The sequence below is a fragment of the Epinephelus fuscoguttatus genome, linkage group LG4 (assembly GCF_011397635.1).
Source record: "Epinephelus fuscoguttatus linkage group LG4, E.fuscoguttatus.final_Chr_v1".
NCBI lineage: Eukaryota > Metazoa > Chordata > Actinopteri > Perciformes > Serranidae > Epinephelus > Epinephelus fuscoguttatus.
The window spans coordinates 8,234,386-8,249,178 of NC_064755.1; the positions used below are offsets into that span (position 1 = coordinate 8,234,386).

At 43.0% G+C, this 14,793-nt stretch overlaps 1 protein-coding gene across 1 annotated transcript in view; it reads right to left on the reverse strand.

The window, feature by feature from the left end:
* Positions 1 to 524: 524 nt before the first annotated feature.
* The window catches only part of znf423 (zinc finger protein 423), a 183,281-nt gene continuing 169,012 nt past the window's right edge, over positions 525 to 14,793 (reverse strand). Inside the window, exon 21 of the mRNA XM_049575066.1 lies at positions 525 to 870. Coding sequence (XP_049431023.1) covers positions 841 to 870 — 30 coding nt within the window. The 3' untranslated portion in view covers positions 525 to 840. The remainder of the gene's footprint in view (positions 871 to 14,793) is intronic.

Consider the following 14,793-nt stretch of genomic DNA (forward strand, 5'->3'; position numbering starts at 1 on the left):
ACTGAAATTGATGATATTCATTTTTACAATAACCATTATAGGCCCCATAGAGACTGGAAAACCCAATCCAAAAAAAAAGAAACATCTGTATGGTTTTCTGCACTTTATTTTGTTTCATGTCATTTTTTGATAGTAATTACAAAAAGGAAAAAAAATATATAACAATAATCATAAAAAGGAGAGTTGGGGGAAAAAACTCAGGAATATTACGACTGGCAAACAAACAATCACAACACAGCACAAGTACCTACTTACGGCGAGAAATAAAAGGTACAAAAATGAAAACAAAGAAAATAAGCGCATATGGCAGAAAGAAAAATCAAAGAAATTGGCACCTATGAAGTTAAATACAATAAGCAACTGAGGGGACGAGAAAGTGAAGCTTTTTCCTACGATCTATTTAAAAAAATCCCAAAACAAAGGGTGTTCTCTTGCTTTTTTTCCTTTTCTATTTGTTAAAAAAAATAAAATGCCTGACCTGGGGAGTGATGGTTGGGAAAGGAGAAAGGGAGGAGGAGGAAGCTGGTGGGGGGTGGGGGGGTTGGCAGGGACAATAAAAAATACTGCACGTACAATACCTTTTTTCACTCCTCTCTTTCCTTCATCTAGCTCTTACCGTTTCTCTCACCCACTTTTTCCTTTCTTTATTTAATAGCATATCCCATTAATATTCCTTTCCCCCGCTGCTCCTAATAGCCGCGCCCAGTGGCGCGATCGTTAGAGTTTTACATGTGAGTAGCAAATGACACTTTGATTGGCTGTGATGTGGAGATGGGAGTCCCCTGCCGGCGCCGGGTCGGGGGCCCCGGCTGAGCCGAGAGATCCTGCCGGGCCTCGGTCTCACTGCGCGTGCTGACTCAGTGTGTGGTTCTGGAGGGAGAGAGGGAGAGGGAGAGATAGAGGGAAAAAGTGAGAACACATGATGAGAGAAATAATGGGCTACGTGAGCGTAGTGCTTTCCACTTGCACCCCCACCCAATAATAGAACAGAGGAGAACAGAAACACAACTGCCTCCCACAGTACAGACAGCAAGGCCTCCTCGCTTTATACGTAGACTGACGAAAAAGAGAGAAGAAGAGAGGAGAATAGAGAGGAAGAAAAGAAGAAGAAACAAGGCAAGCAGACAAGGCAACTCAACAACATAAACTCTGGGTACAGTACTGTGGTATTGTTGCTCACAAAAAATACTTTGAGAAATAGGAACAAGATACTTTGAAAATTGTGTGTTTATGATATAAATCATATTTATACAGTCCACATCTAGCAGCAGATTTGACCGATTTACAATGCGTTTAAAGACACACATGAATGGATTGCTTATGTTAGACATTTCTGATTTCTGTGGAAAAAAGATGGATATGAGACACTAATTCTGCACACACCCAAAAATATACCTAGTCCTCTAATAAAAGCAGAATCTGGTTTCGGTCAGAACCAAATAATTATAGATCATATAATATTTGTTCTGTTTTTGTTTTATTTCTTATCTGTGGGAACCCAGCGCCTCGATTTGTTTATTCAGATCTGTGAAACCCTTGTGTCTTTTGATATTGTGATTAATATTTTACAGAGACCGTCTCCATACCGCGGAGACGCCTACACTCACATCTCTCCAAAGGCGTCAGCGCACTACACATCAATACATAATCACAATGCAAAAAACACCTTTTTTCTAAATTAGAATTCACAACAGCAGTGAGAGCACAAAGGGAGAGCGATGCAGCGATCTCTAGGTAAAAACTAGAGTGGAGCAACTGAGATCCAGAGACAGCTTTGTATGCGTAAATGTGGGAGGTAGGCATACACAACAACAGACAGGTATACAATGACTGCACAAACAATTAATAATATGTTCAGCTTTATTACAAGAAGACAAATACACAGGCCTGTGCAGGCTTCTCCTTATGGAATGTCATACACAAAAATGTGTAACAACATGGACATGTTTGCATCAGCACTCGTGATCATGCACGCATGCAAACAAACACACACACACACACACACACACACACACACACACACACACACACACACACACACTCAACACACCTCCACAATCAGTCCTCCGTGGCTGTTCCATATCAGCTACAATGGGGAACTGAACTCATGATAATCTGGATTTGCTGGTTTGGAATTTAGCTAGAATCACATCTAAAGCTGGGGAGATACTCTGTGTGTGTGTGTGTGTGTGTGTGTGTGTGTGTGTAAGATGGGGAGATGATTGGAAAGATTTCTCTGGGAATTTGTGTGTGTGTGTGTGTGTGTGTGTATCAGAGAAATTTCCACTAGGATGTTTTCCTCCTCCTCTCTCCTCATTTTCCCCAGACTGTTCAGCTTTCTCCCTGTGAAACGTTCTCTCTCTCTCTCTCTCTCTCTCTCTCTCTCTCTCTCTCACACACACACACACACACACACACACACACACTCACAAATTCCCAAAGAAATCTTTCCCTATCATCCCTGCTTTTTCACACATACACACTCTCACTTACAGACACACACAACACACACACAATTCCCAGTGAGATCTTCCCAATCAACCCCCCCCCACCCCCACCCTTCACCACCACTAAAAGCAGCTTTCTCAGATTAATCGCTCTCTCTCACAGATATGCCCCACTACAGAAAGAAAAAAAAGGACAAAAAAGAACAGCGGATGGGAGAATGAAAAAAGAGGAGGGGATAGGGGGATGAAGAGAACAGAGGCGAGGAGGGGTGGATGGGGACAGAAATGTGAAGGATTATACGTGGTTTGGGGTTGATAAATACTTATTTGTCATTCTGTGGTCCTTATCTTGCTGCGCATGTTTCGTTGAGCCCTTTGGTGTGCAAGTGTGTGTGTTTGTGTGTGTGTCTGTGTCTGTGTGTGTGTGTGTGTGTGTGTGTGTGTGAGTGAGAGAGAGAAAGGGAGTGAGTTGGAGCTAGAGCGAGAGAGAGTGTATGCTATACGACTGTGTATGAGAGTGTCTGTCACTCGGCTTTAGAGGCCAAGCTAGCCTGTCCAGGGGAAAGCAAAGGGTATTAATGTCCTAGACACACTAGAAAGGCCTCCGCAAGCGCGCATGCACACACACAAAAACACACACACACAGACACAAACACACACACACATACACACACACATACACAGTAGAAGGGTTTCAGAGAAATGAGAAAAATAACAAACAGGACAGTGAAAAATAAGTGTCTGTTTCCGTATATGTGTGTATGTGTGTGTGTTTGTGTGGAGGCCTCTCGAGTGAGGAAGCAGATCTCATTGGGAGCCACTGACCCCATTATGATAGAAAACCCTCCTCTCTCTCTCCCTGTCTGCTGCCTCTCACTCTATCACTTTCTCTCATCCTCAGCCTTGCCGCTCCATCTGTGAGCTAACTGGCTGCATTTCCTCTGATCACCAGAAGAGGTCAGGCTCATTCCTCTTTATGTGACCATCTTAAACACAGGAGGAGAGGAGAGGAGAGGAGAGGAGAGAAGAGGAGAAGAGAGAAGACAGGGGAGGAGGCACAAGGGAGGAGGGGAGAGAGATTTTGTCCAGTCCCATTTCCTACACATCTATGTCCAGCTTTTGTCATTATGCCTTTGCCTCATATATGACCTCTAACACAGAGGTCATATATGAGGCATCAGAAATGTGAATGGAGAGGAAAAAGAAGAAAAAAAAAGGACTGCAACAAGGGAAAAGGGGACGTAGGAAGGAAACAACTAGAGAGAAGAGAGAGAGTGTCTGTGTTACTGTGTGTGTTTTCCCTCAGGTTCTTTGGGTCCTGCCGCTGCCGTATTGATTTGTACACGGAGCGAGGGATGGAAAGGAAGGACAGAGGAAAAGGAGGGAGGGAGGGAGAGAGAGATGGAAGGAGGGAGGCCACGGTCACTCCCTGGAGGAGCTCGCAACGCTGCAGTGGGCTGCTGGAAATAGCCCAGAGGAGAGGAGAGAGAGAGAGGGACGTAGATGAGAGAGGAATGTAATGGACAGACAGACGGATGACAGCCGGTCATGCCACAGACTTCATATGACACACACACACACACACACACACACACACACCCTGTGACACCTCCCAGTTACTTCTCTTCATTTACGTTGTTGTTGGGAGCTTGGTATTGATTATGCAGCATTGCAATCGATCAGAAGTGCGTGTGAGTGTGTTTGAGTGTGTGTCACAGTGTGACATCTGCTCTACAGCAGAGTAATTGATATATTCTACGGAAAAAAATGGGTGACAGAAGGAGGAGTGAAGGGAAGGAGAGGATGCTTGTATGTGTAGTGTTTACTGTGGTTTTAGGCCCCTGATTAGTGCAGCCAGTTCTCAGGCAATACTGCCTTTAATGATACTCCATACCTGCTGATGTTTCACAATAAAAGCCTTCCAGCAAAGTGTTTTAATGTGAAACAGATGAGGCAAGTGTAAAAGAATTTGCATCCAGAGTAACGGCAACAGGAAGGCTTCTTAAAATATTAAAATATTATTTTAAAAAAAAAGTGTAAAACAGAGGAAAATGGCCAGGTTTTCTCTTCAGCTGAGAGTAAAAAGGCCTCAACCACTAAAGCCTGGCCCACGCTGAAAGATTTTTCAGATCTTAACTAACGTTGAAAATGTGACAAACCCCACACATGATGATAAATCTAACAGTTCTGTTCCTATAGTATGTGGAGAGCAAAGATTTGCCCTAGACAGCACACCACACACTAACAGATTCCATGAACACACAACCACAGTCCCTACTCTCAAAACTAGAAATCTTGTGTGATCAAACACACTCCTTTTTACAGGAAATTAACAAAGAAAAAATGTACAATATGGATAAAGTCAAGGAGACACTGTACCCTTAATTGTACATGTTACAGCACGAGCTGGAGGTAAGTAAACGGAGCGGAGTCCCGTTTGATAATGGTTTAAAACCGTCTGAGATCCACAGGACCACTGGTGATCTATGGGGTTCCTGCCTCACACAACAGGATATCGGATCGTAAATATTGAACATGTTAATTACTTGCAGTTTGAAATCGGTGCAGACAGGATGGACTTCTGAGCAGATTGGGGGATGTAAAAGACACTCTAAAAGCAAACCTCACACCACAGGAAAATGACTTGCTGACAATTGTCAGAAGAGGGGAATCGCACGCAAAATTGTCCTGATTCTTGTGTAGAGTGTGCCAAGCTTAATTTACAGAGTAAACAAGATGTACAGCGGCAGCATGCTGGATACAGGTTGGCTAAATGTAAAGCTGCAGCGTTTTTATGTGTTTCATTGTGTTGCATCCTGCTGTATTTTCATTTATTTATCTATATTATAATGGCCTTTATCAGTTCAGGGTCCTCAATATGGATCGTGTTGTTTTGTAAACCCAACTTCCTGACTGGCTTACATTAAATAAATACAATCACGAACCTGGTTTGGACTTTATTTCACCGTATTTCTCCTGTCTTTTTCACAGCAGAGGGTGTGTGTGCCGTAGTGAGAACAGCCCGTCTTCCAGGCCAGGCCAGACCAGTCAATACAGAGGCCTGTCATTGTTTTTCCTAAACTGCTTAGAGAGAGCGAGGCTAAAGCCTGCAGAGCCCTGGGCCCAGGGGAAATATGGCCCTGTCGCATTACCCACGCACAAAACTGCCAGACGCACACACACTGGAATGCATTCACAGACTCCCAGCTAAGAGCACACGCATGCACAAACACACCGTGCCCAAAAAAAAAAAAAAAAAAAAAAATGCAAAGACTGGAATACACAACAGTACACACACACACATATACTCAGTCTCATGGGGAAAAGGAGAAGGGTGCAACAGAGGGAACCAGGAGATAGAGATGAGAGAAAATCTAATCTGCCTGGTCCTGCTCCTCTCCGTTATCTACTGCATTACACACTAAATGTGTGCCTGTGCATTTGTGCTGTGGTGATGATGGTGATGGTTGTGTTGTAGAGCAGTGGAGGAGCATCCCTGTCAGCTTTAATATGCATGTGTGTGTGTGTGTGTGTGTGCGTGTGTGTGTGCATGCACACGATCAGCGTTACGGCTGATCAGCTTCATGTGGACAGCTGAACAATCTGGTCTCGCTCCCAACTCATCAAATACAGACACTTGGTCACTGGCCCTGAGCATCAGATACCAAAGCAAAGAGGTACCTTTTAACAGTGGTATAAGACGCACTGAGCGGCTGCATTTTTTGATGCTCCAAGCCACTGCCATGTATAAAGAGTGAGAAAGTCCACTGAGGACTGAGGTGGGTGGGTTAAACAAACCCCTGACTTGCATGCAGGTGAGCACTGTTGGTGTGCCATGTGAAACCAAAAGTCAATCGAGTCGTTATTTTAATTGCAACGTAGTGTGCTAGTAGCATACTACGCTAGTGAAATATGTCATGTGACATTACATTACATTAGTAACAAACGTACTTATTGTAAGCTAAACTATGATGATTTTTCTAAACCTTATTACATACTTTTGTTGTCTAAATCTAAGGAAGTAAACATAAAAATTAAGTTTCTACCAGTGTCTACTTTTCTTTTGAAAGAGACTGAACACATTTAACAGTAGAAACTGTACATTTCCTATAAAGACGGATGTTTATTTTGAAAAGACACAATGCATGTCACACGTTTAAATAGACTCGTCGTACCTGGAGTCCAAAACTGACGCTGGAGGGTTAGAGCATCATAGTTTGACGTGTAGGCTCACTGATGAAGTGTCAGTATTTGACAAATTGGAAGTAAGAAAACACCCATCTTGAAACATAAAATCTAAGTATAAAATGAGAACGAGAACAATCAGATTTTGCTACTGACACACATGGCAATGACCTTGTTTGGGGACCAAGTCAGTAGGATGGCAAAAAAACTTTATCTGAGTTACTTACACTTGCACACAAACACACACACACACACACACACACACACACACACACACACACACACACACACACACACACACACACTTTGCTGCTCTGTAATGATGTAACAACTACACCTTGAAATGTAGGTGCCAAGTCTTGAACAGACACAGGAAGAGGAAGCACTGCTGTTGGAACAATGCCGTGTGTTTGTTTGTGTGTGTGTGTGTGTGTGTGTGTGTGTGTGTGCTAGCTACCTCCATGTATCAGTGAGCGAGCGTCTGTCAGTACGTGAATTTGTGTCAAATGTGTGTGTATGTGGGGGTAATTGGAGGCAGTCCAAATGCTGTGTGTGTCTGAGAGTGTGTGTGTGTGTAAGTGTACGTGTGCCCCATCTCCACTGCTGTTTTTAACACCAAATGAAAAATCACCTTAGTCGCCTTGTGGTCTTCTTTGGGTTCAGTGTATTTATAGCTCAGAGTTGACACTCTTCCAGCAGAGTGAGCGTGTCTATGTCTGTGTGTGTGTGTGTGTGTGTGTGTGTGTGTGTGTGTGTGTGTGTGTCTGGGACTAGCAGATGGGCTGTCTTAGCCCTCTTCCTCTGCTCCCTGGCTTGTCTTTAGCCCCACCCGTCCAGGACAGGATGCTGCCTCGGGAGCAGATCGAAAATAAACGCACCCCCTGCCCTTAACATCCCGCCGACACGTATTCCCTGCTCCCCTCCCACTCCTCCGTTTCTCTCCGTCTGTCTTTGTCCCCGTCTCTCCCCATCATCCCTCTGTCTCTCTTCCTCCTATTGTTAACGTAACACTACGCAATACCTTCAAATCATCTACCCATAACTTCCTTCAGCCCATTCTCTTTCTAGCCAAGTCACTATGACCCCCACTTTTCTCCTCCGTCACCCCACCCAGGGTGACCTCTCTGACCATGTCCTGTTTGGAGAGCTCCCTCCCTTTCTTTCACCCAGGGGACTTCCCCTCTCCTGTTGCTACTGGCCCAAACAGCCAGGTTTGGACCAGTAAACACAACCCAAAATACTCTCACAGCGTGAAGGGCACACACACATACACACACACACACACAACGTCAAAGGCGAGCACCCATGGATCTGCACCAGATTCACAGCAAAGGTGAGGGCTCCCAGCTGGAACCCGTTACACAAAATGGGAAGTGATCTCACCTCCAGCACAAATAACTGATCATTCCTGAGCACCACATGACACATTTGAGTCACGCCATTAAAAAGAAAAATGTGGGTACGTTAAAAATATGAATGATTTCTGACTCTCTTTCTCTCTAACACACACACACACACACACTCACTCACACACACACACACACACACACACACACACAAACTCTACTCTCAGGGCTAAGCGAGGAATGTGGTCCTCGTAGACTGTGAAGCTGAGTGCCAGATGAGGACTGGAGCCTGCAGACATGGGTGACAAGACAAGCACATACACAGGCATCCAAAAACACGCTCATAAAAATGCAGGGAAGACAGTGAATGTACAAGTTGCATGTAAGGAAGCAGGAACACTCACACCCACCCACCCACCTACATACACACACACACACACACACACACACACACAGTCATGCAAAATGTCAGGCACACATAAATGAAAAATGCATTTAAAGGTTACAGATGTACAAATAAATGCACAGACATGATCCATCCAACACACACATGAGCTCACAATTCAGCAGACCGTGCCGGCTTTCCGTGTCACTGTCATATTACTGCACACGCCCGATCCCCACGAGTCCCTAGGGGGCTAGCTTTTTTTGATTACCATGCACCCTAAACTGGCAGAAGGGCAGACGGAAAAACAGAGAGAGTTGACGTAAGATGACTGAGTGCACAAAGTGAGAGAGGAATAGAGGGGAGAGAATGAAAGGGGAGGAATAGAAAGAGGAAGTGCGAGGGAAAAGCACAAACACAGTACAGTACAGTATGTGTATGTGCACCAGTGTGTCTGACAAATGTGCCAACAAAACACTGTGCATATGTATTCTCAGGGGTGTTTTAATCAAAGAAGCATTGGTTAGTAAATCAATCCAATTAATATATTTATTTTTAGATATTTCTCTAATCTTAGCTTTAAAAGGCCTATGAAAAATACAGTTACTTAAATAATCAATTTCTGATCATTTCTGATAATTAAATAAATGTTTGGGCTATGTCATTTTCTTTAGTAAAAAGGCCAATAATTATCTGCCTCCAGTTTCTAGAATGTGGATATTTGTTTTTTTAGTCTTCTGTGATAGTTAACTGAATGACTTTGAGTTTTGGACTATTGGAGAGAAAAAACAAACAGTTTGAATATGTCCACTTGGGCCCTGGAAAATTGTGGTGGGCAGTTTTTACTTTATTTTTACATTTTATAGAGAAAACAATGAATTGATCAGGTAAAGAAATATTCAGCAACTGCAGCTCTAGACATATGCCCTCTACTGAAAGGTAGGCTGCAAGCAGACAATACTTAATGTTATGAGGTCATGAGGTAAAAAGAGGTTGGGACCACTGAATCAAAAGGTATAATACAAGCTCATAGCAAATAATGTATACTGGGAAATATTATAATTACTTAAAAAAACTTGTTTTAAAGCCACATTTTAAAAAGCCCAAACCAGGATAAAATAGTTAACAAATTTTATTCTGGCATTTTAATATCACGTGAACAAAAAATAATATCATATGAGTATAATACGTGCTGATTTGTGGACAGCAATTGTGCAACAGTCAGAAAATGTATACTAACACTAACATACAATTTTATATGGAAGCCTGTTAGAGGCAAGTGAGAAAAAACGTTCTGGGATCTAAGTCTGATCTAAATTGTTTCCTTGCCTATCTTTATGAGAAGGGGGGGTTCCCATGATAAAATGATTTTTCTCAGTTTTTTTCATCTGTGAAAACAGGTTAAAGAAAAAAAGTTTGGTGGGGGATTTTTTGATATTTTATTTTTATTTATTTATTTGTTTATTTACTTTGGTTAGCATCATTTTTAACTTACCTGGAGGTAAACATGAGCGTTTCAGTTCCATTTAGTTTAGTGTAGTGGTGCACTTCAGCCTCTGGTGACTAAAATGAGCATTGCAACAACAAACAGCAACAAAAGTGTTACTGACAAAAAAGTAGGATCTGTTTACACCGAATTGTTCTTTTAAATTAAAAAAAGAAGTGTTTTAACAAATAAAAAAGGGTTACTTAGAAAAAATATCCTGGCAAAACCCTTTTCCCATGTAAAAATTTTCATGGATGACTTTTTTTTTTTTTTTTTTAAAGAACTTAGATCATCCAGACCAAAAAAAGTCACCTTTTAAATGGTCTTAAACAGGACAGAAAACAACTCTGAGTTTTAGATCAGACTCAAAGAAAATGGATCACCGGAATTTCCTTCTCATTTGCTTTCCAGCGCTTCCTTGTTTTTACGACATTGTTTACACAGTGATAACTCATTCAGTTTCTAATTCTTGCTCTTACATGCTTCAAATGAAACACAGAATGAAACAGAGCTGCAGAGCAAGAATGGATTTAACCCCTCATAGATGTGGACAAAGAACAAGACAAAGTGATTCGACAAAAAGTCAGAGGAAAAAAGAACATAAACATAAAAATTTGGACTCATATAGGCCAACAGCTACTCTGTATTAGAGTAATTACACAGAGCCAAACAATGAATGACTTGGGTTTTCAGCTGTTTTTGTGATGAGATGTAGTGTGCCTGTATCTGTATGAGTGTATTTTGGCAGGGCTGATAGAACACTACGCCATGCAGAGTCTGTCCTGTTCTGTGACACATTGCCTCTGTTCACCTGTCACACGCACACACACTCACACAAACCAAATGACAGGAACATGGTCCAAGCTGTTAGAAACCCTCCAGGTGCTGGCTCACAGAGTGTAATTCCTTTGTATCTGTCCCTACCTCTGTTTATCTCTTTCTCCCTCTTTATCTCGCTCCGCCTGTCTTTGTCTCTCTGCATCCGTCTGTTTGTTCCTCCGCTTTACATCAAAGCAACAAGTAACTTCTTTTGACTCATTTTTCTCTGTCTCCTCCTTTGATGAGACCCACTGTGTATGCCTTTTTTTTACTGTCATTTGGTGGCGAGTTCCTCAAAGCACAAATGCAAACACACACAGGTGTACACATGCCTACAAATACAAATTTTCAGGATGATTAACTGGTCCCATATTGAGATTTTCTTTCCTCTATTTAAATCAGACTTGAACAGAATGTGTGCTGCATTCACAGTGTGGAACACTGAATACTACAAAAATCCTAACGGTGTCAACAGCCACGGACACAATTTGTATGCAATTTTTCTCTAGGTGGTCAGAGGGGGGAGAAAAAGTCTGCCACGACCGAGCACAGTTTAGATGAAATGACAGTATTAAACTTTTTAAACACATTTTTGTTGAATTGGTTGTATTGCTTTCCCTTTAGTTATTTGTTTTGCTGAAATTCTGTACAATTACTTCCTTAACTAAGGCTCTGTAGATAGTGTCCTGTAAAATAAGTAGCACTTGTAGCAATACTATAAATGCTAGTAGCTGTGGTGCTGTGGTAGTAGCAGTTGTTGTTTTCTCAGGTACGGCTGGCTTGCAGTCTCTCTTCATTTGTCTCTCCACCTCTCTCTTTGAATCGCTTTTTGTTTCTGTCTCTCTTTCCCCTGCTGCAAATACCTTCAAGTCCAGGGATTCAGGGAGGTAAGAGTGTGTGTGTGTGCGTGTGTGTGTGTGTGTGTGTGTGTGTGTGTGTGTACGTGTGTCTGTCCCAGCTCCCCATTCTAATAACATAGAGTCTCCCAGTGAGCGGTGGGGCAGCTGAGTACGCTCCCCTGGAACGCCACAGGGATCTACGGATCAAATTCATACACACACGCACGCACGTACGCACGCACGCACGCACGCACGCACACACACACACACACACACACACACACAGACAAACACACACAGACAAACACACACACCAAGGGAGCTAAGGGATACATGGATCAGAGAGTACACACTATGGCTTGACACAACACTCACAACTGACAGCAACATCCAGACAATGGTGAACACACACACACACACACACACACACACACACACACACACACACACACACACACACACACACACACACACACACACAGATAAACCCTATTGCCAGTTCAGCCACATCCACACCTTTCCATAATTCAGTTAGAGGGAGACAGTGAGGCTCTTAGATTCAGACAAAGACAACATTATTCACAGACAGACTGCTAAACACAGCTCGTTTCACACACACACTCTGCCCTGATCCCAACCGCAGGTGTTGAACAGTTCGCCAAGCTATTCTCTGCTCTGCATTAACTACCAAAATAAAGATTTTATTCCGTACTTTAGCTTGGAGGGAAATAAATTTTCCTTTTATTTTCCAGGTATGGACAATATACACTAACTGCCGAGGAGGTACCCCATACTGGCTGTATACAAATTAATAACATGACACTGATGTAGTAGCTGTGATGTTGGGAAGTGGTCCAACTGTGCTGAAATGTAAAATTAAATTGGGTTTAGTTAGATGTGTGATATGTGTGCCTTTCTGTCCATCCATCTGTGTATGTCTGCTTCTTCATTTCACAGTTTTCCATCTCTTAATCCATCCATCCATCCATCCATCAGTCCATCCAAACATCCTGTGTATACACTACATGTTATTTTAACTGTGTCTATGAGGGAACAGATCCCCGCTCGTCTTTGTGAGGGCGCACAACTCTCAAATATTCAACACCTTTGGGACACAGGGAAAAGACGGAAGACTTGGCGGAGGGAATCAACACACAAACAAACGAAAGGATCCCTCGCATCCATCCACGCATCCATCCACTTATTCATCTGACCAGCAATCCACCCATCTAGCGGTGTTTAAATATTTACTAGTGCTAAAGGAAAATGTGTAGCACACAAATGCAAAGGCAGAAAAAAGGGATTATTGGGGAGGAGTGCAAGACAGATGGATGGAGCGAGGGAGAAGAGAAGGCATTAAGGGCAGAAGCTGCAGTATAGCACCCCCTGGAGGCTTACAACAAATGTAAAGATCAGAAAGTCTGTCAGGGAATGTAACATGGGAGAGAGTTGATGTCGAGCTGGATGACTGCTTCAATCTAGGTATACTTCTACAAGGGGGAATCACAGTCTCCAAAGATCACGCAACAGTACATGCTGTAGACAGGGGATACTGGATAGATAATGGAAATCATGCACTCTTAAGTATATTTTAAAATACTGAATGAATGTAAAAACAACTGTTTGTTGGTGGTGGAAAAGCTGACATTTTAAAAACATCGATACAGCCATGCTAATTGCCATAGAAAGAAAGACAGAATCTAAAACAGAGAGAATGCGAAAAGTCGTGTGTGTCTGGGAGTCTGGGAGTTAAGACAGAGAGAGATCCAGAAGGACCTCACTGATCAGGGCCACAGCATTTCTTATTTACACACCCCCCACACACATGCAGACACACACCAAAACATCTCTTATTTACCAGCTTACGTCTGCACTATTTATGGGGCACTGGGGAGAGGCACAGAAGAGAGGAAGAGAGGAGAGGGGCTAAAATATGCATAGGGGCTGGTTCTTCTGGGACAAACGGGGGGAGTCAGAGAGAGGGAGGAAGACAGAACGAGAGGAGGGGAAGAGACGGAGAGAGAAAGTGAAAATTGTGGTATGTATGTGTAAGAGATGGATAGAGAGGTGAAAGAATATGATGGAGAGAGTGGTGGGGAGAAAGTGAAGGTCTTTGAATGCAGAGATGGAAAGTGGGACTGAGCGAGTGCAGCAGGGAGAGAGGATGATGCAGCGACGTGTCCGTGCAGCAGTGACCCTTGGGTGTGTGTGTGAGGGAGAGAGAGAGAAAGAGAGAGTGAGCTTGACATCATATGGCCCCTCTGAGGGGCTGAAAGAGGCCAAAGTCTTTTCTAGCTGGCCAACCAGCCTTCTTCATCCATCCGCACCTCATTAAAACACACACACAAATTACCCCATTCCACTTTCTTTGGCAGATGCATGCGCACACGCGCGCACACACACACACACACACACACACACACACACACACACACACACACACACGATAACAGCTAGCAGTGGCATTAACCTCCATGGTTGTAGCTCTCCATCTCCCCCAGTCAGCCTTTCTGTCTAGCCCACTTAGAGAGCCCTCCCATGGGGCAGTGGAGCTGTGGCAGGTCAGGCTCGGGCTGCAAGTTTTCTCACACACACACACACACACACACACACACACACACTTGGTCCCGGACCAAAGTGTAGCAAGATGGATATAGCGAGAGTGCAGCAGCCAAAGAGGAAGAAGTACAACGAGCTGAGGGAGAATAAAAAAAGTTGAACTGAGCTCAACTTAGCTGGAATGAAAACAACAGAATTAAACTCATCTGACTGGACCAAATTCAGCTGAGTTTATACATGAGAAGAAAAGCTCTCTGTTACTGAGTCAAAGTCAGATTTTAGACATTCTAGTTCACATTAGCTTGATATGAGGCAGAATGAAATGTTGCCAATAGTACCAAAAAAATAAAACTGATTTGTATTGACAGGTGAATCAGTATTGCGTACTTGTTTAGAGTAGAAACAGGCAACTTTCAAACTTCCCCCCCTAGTGTTTCTAAGTGGCATTATTGTTGCCAATTTCTGTTTTTTTTCTAGGAGCCTAACAATGGGGCTCTTTTGCTGGGTAGAGTTTCCACAGTTACTTCAGTTGTTCACCTTCCGCCATATCCACTACTGGGTATAATAACTGCAAAGAACTTGCATTGGTACTCTTCAGTAACTGGGGATAGTTACTGATAGCTACCAGGGGAAACAAAGGTTTTGTCTAGATGGTAATCCAAGATTTGTGAAAACTCCCACAGATATGTTCCATGTTTCAAGTAATCATTTTAACCCAAACCATTAT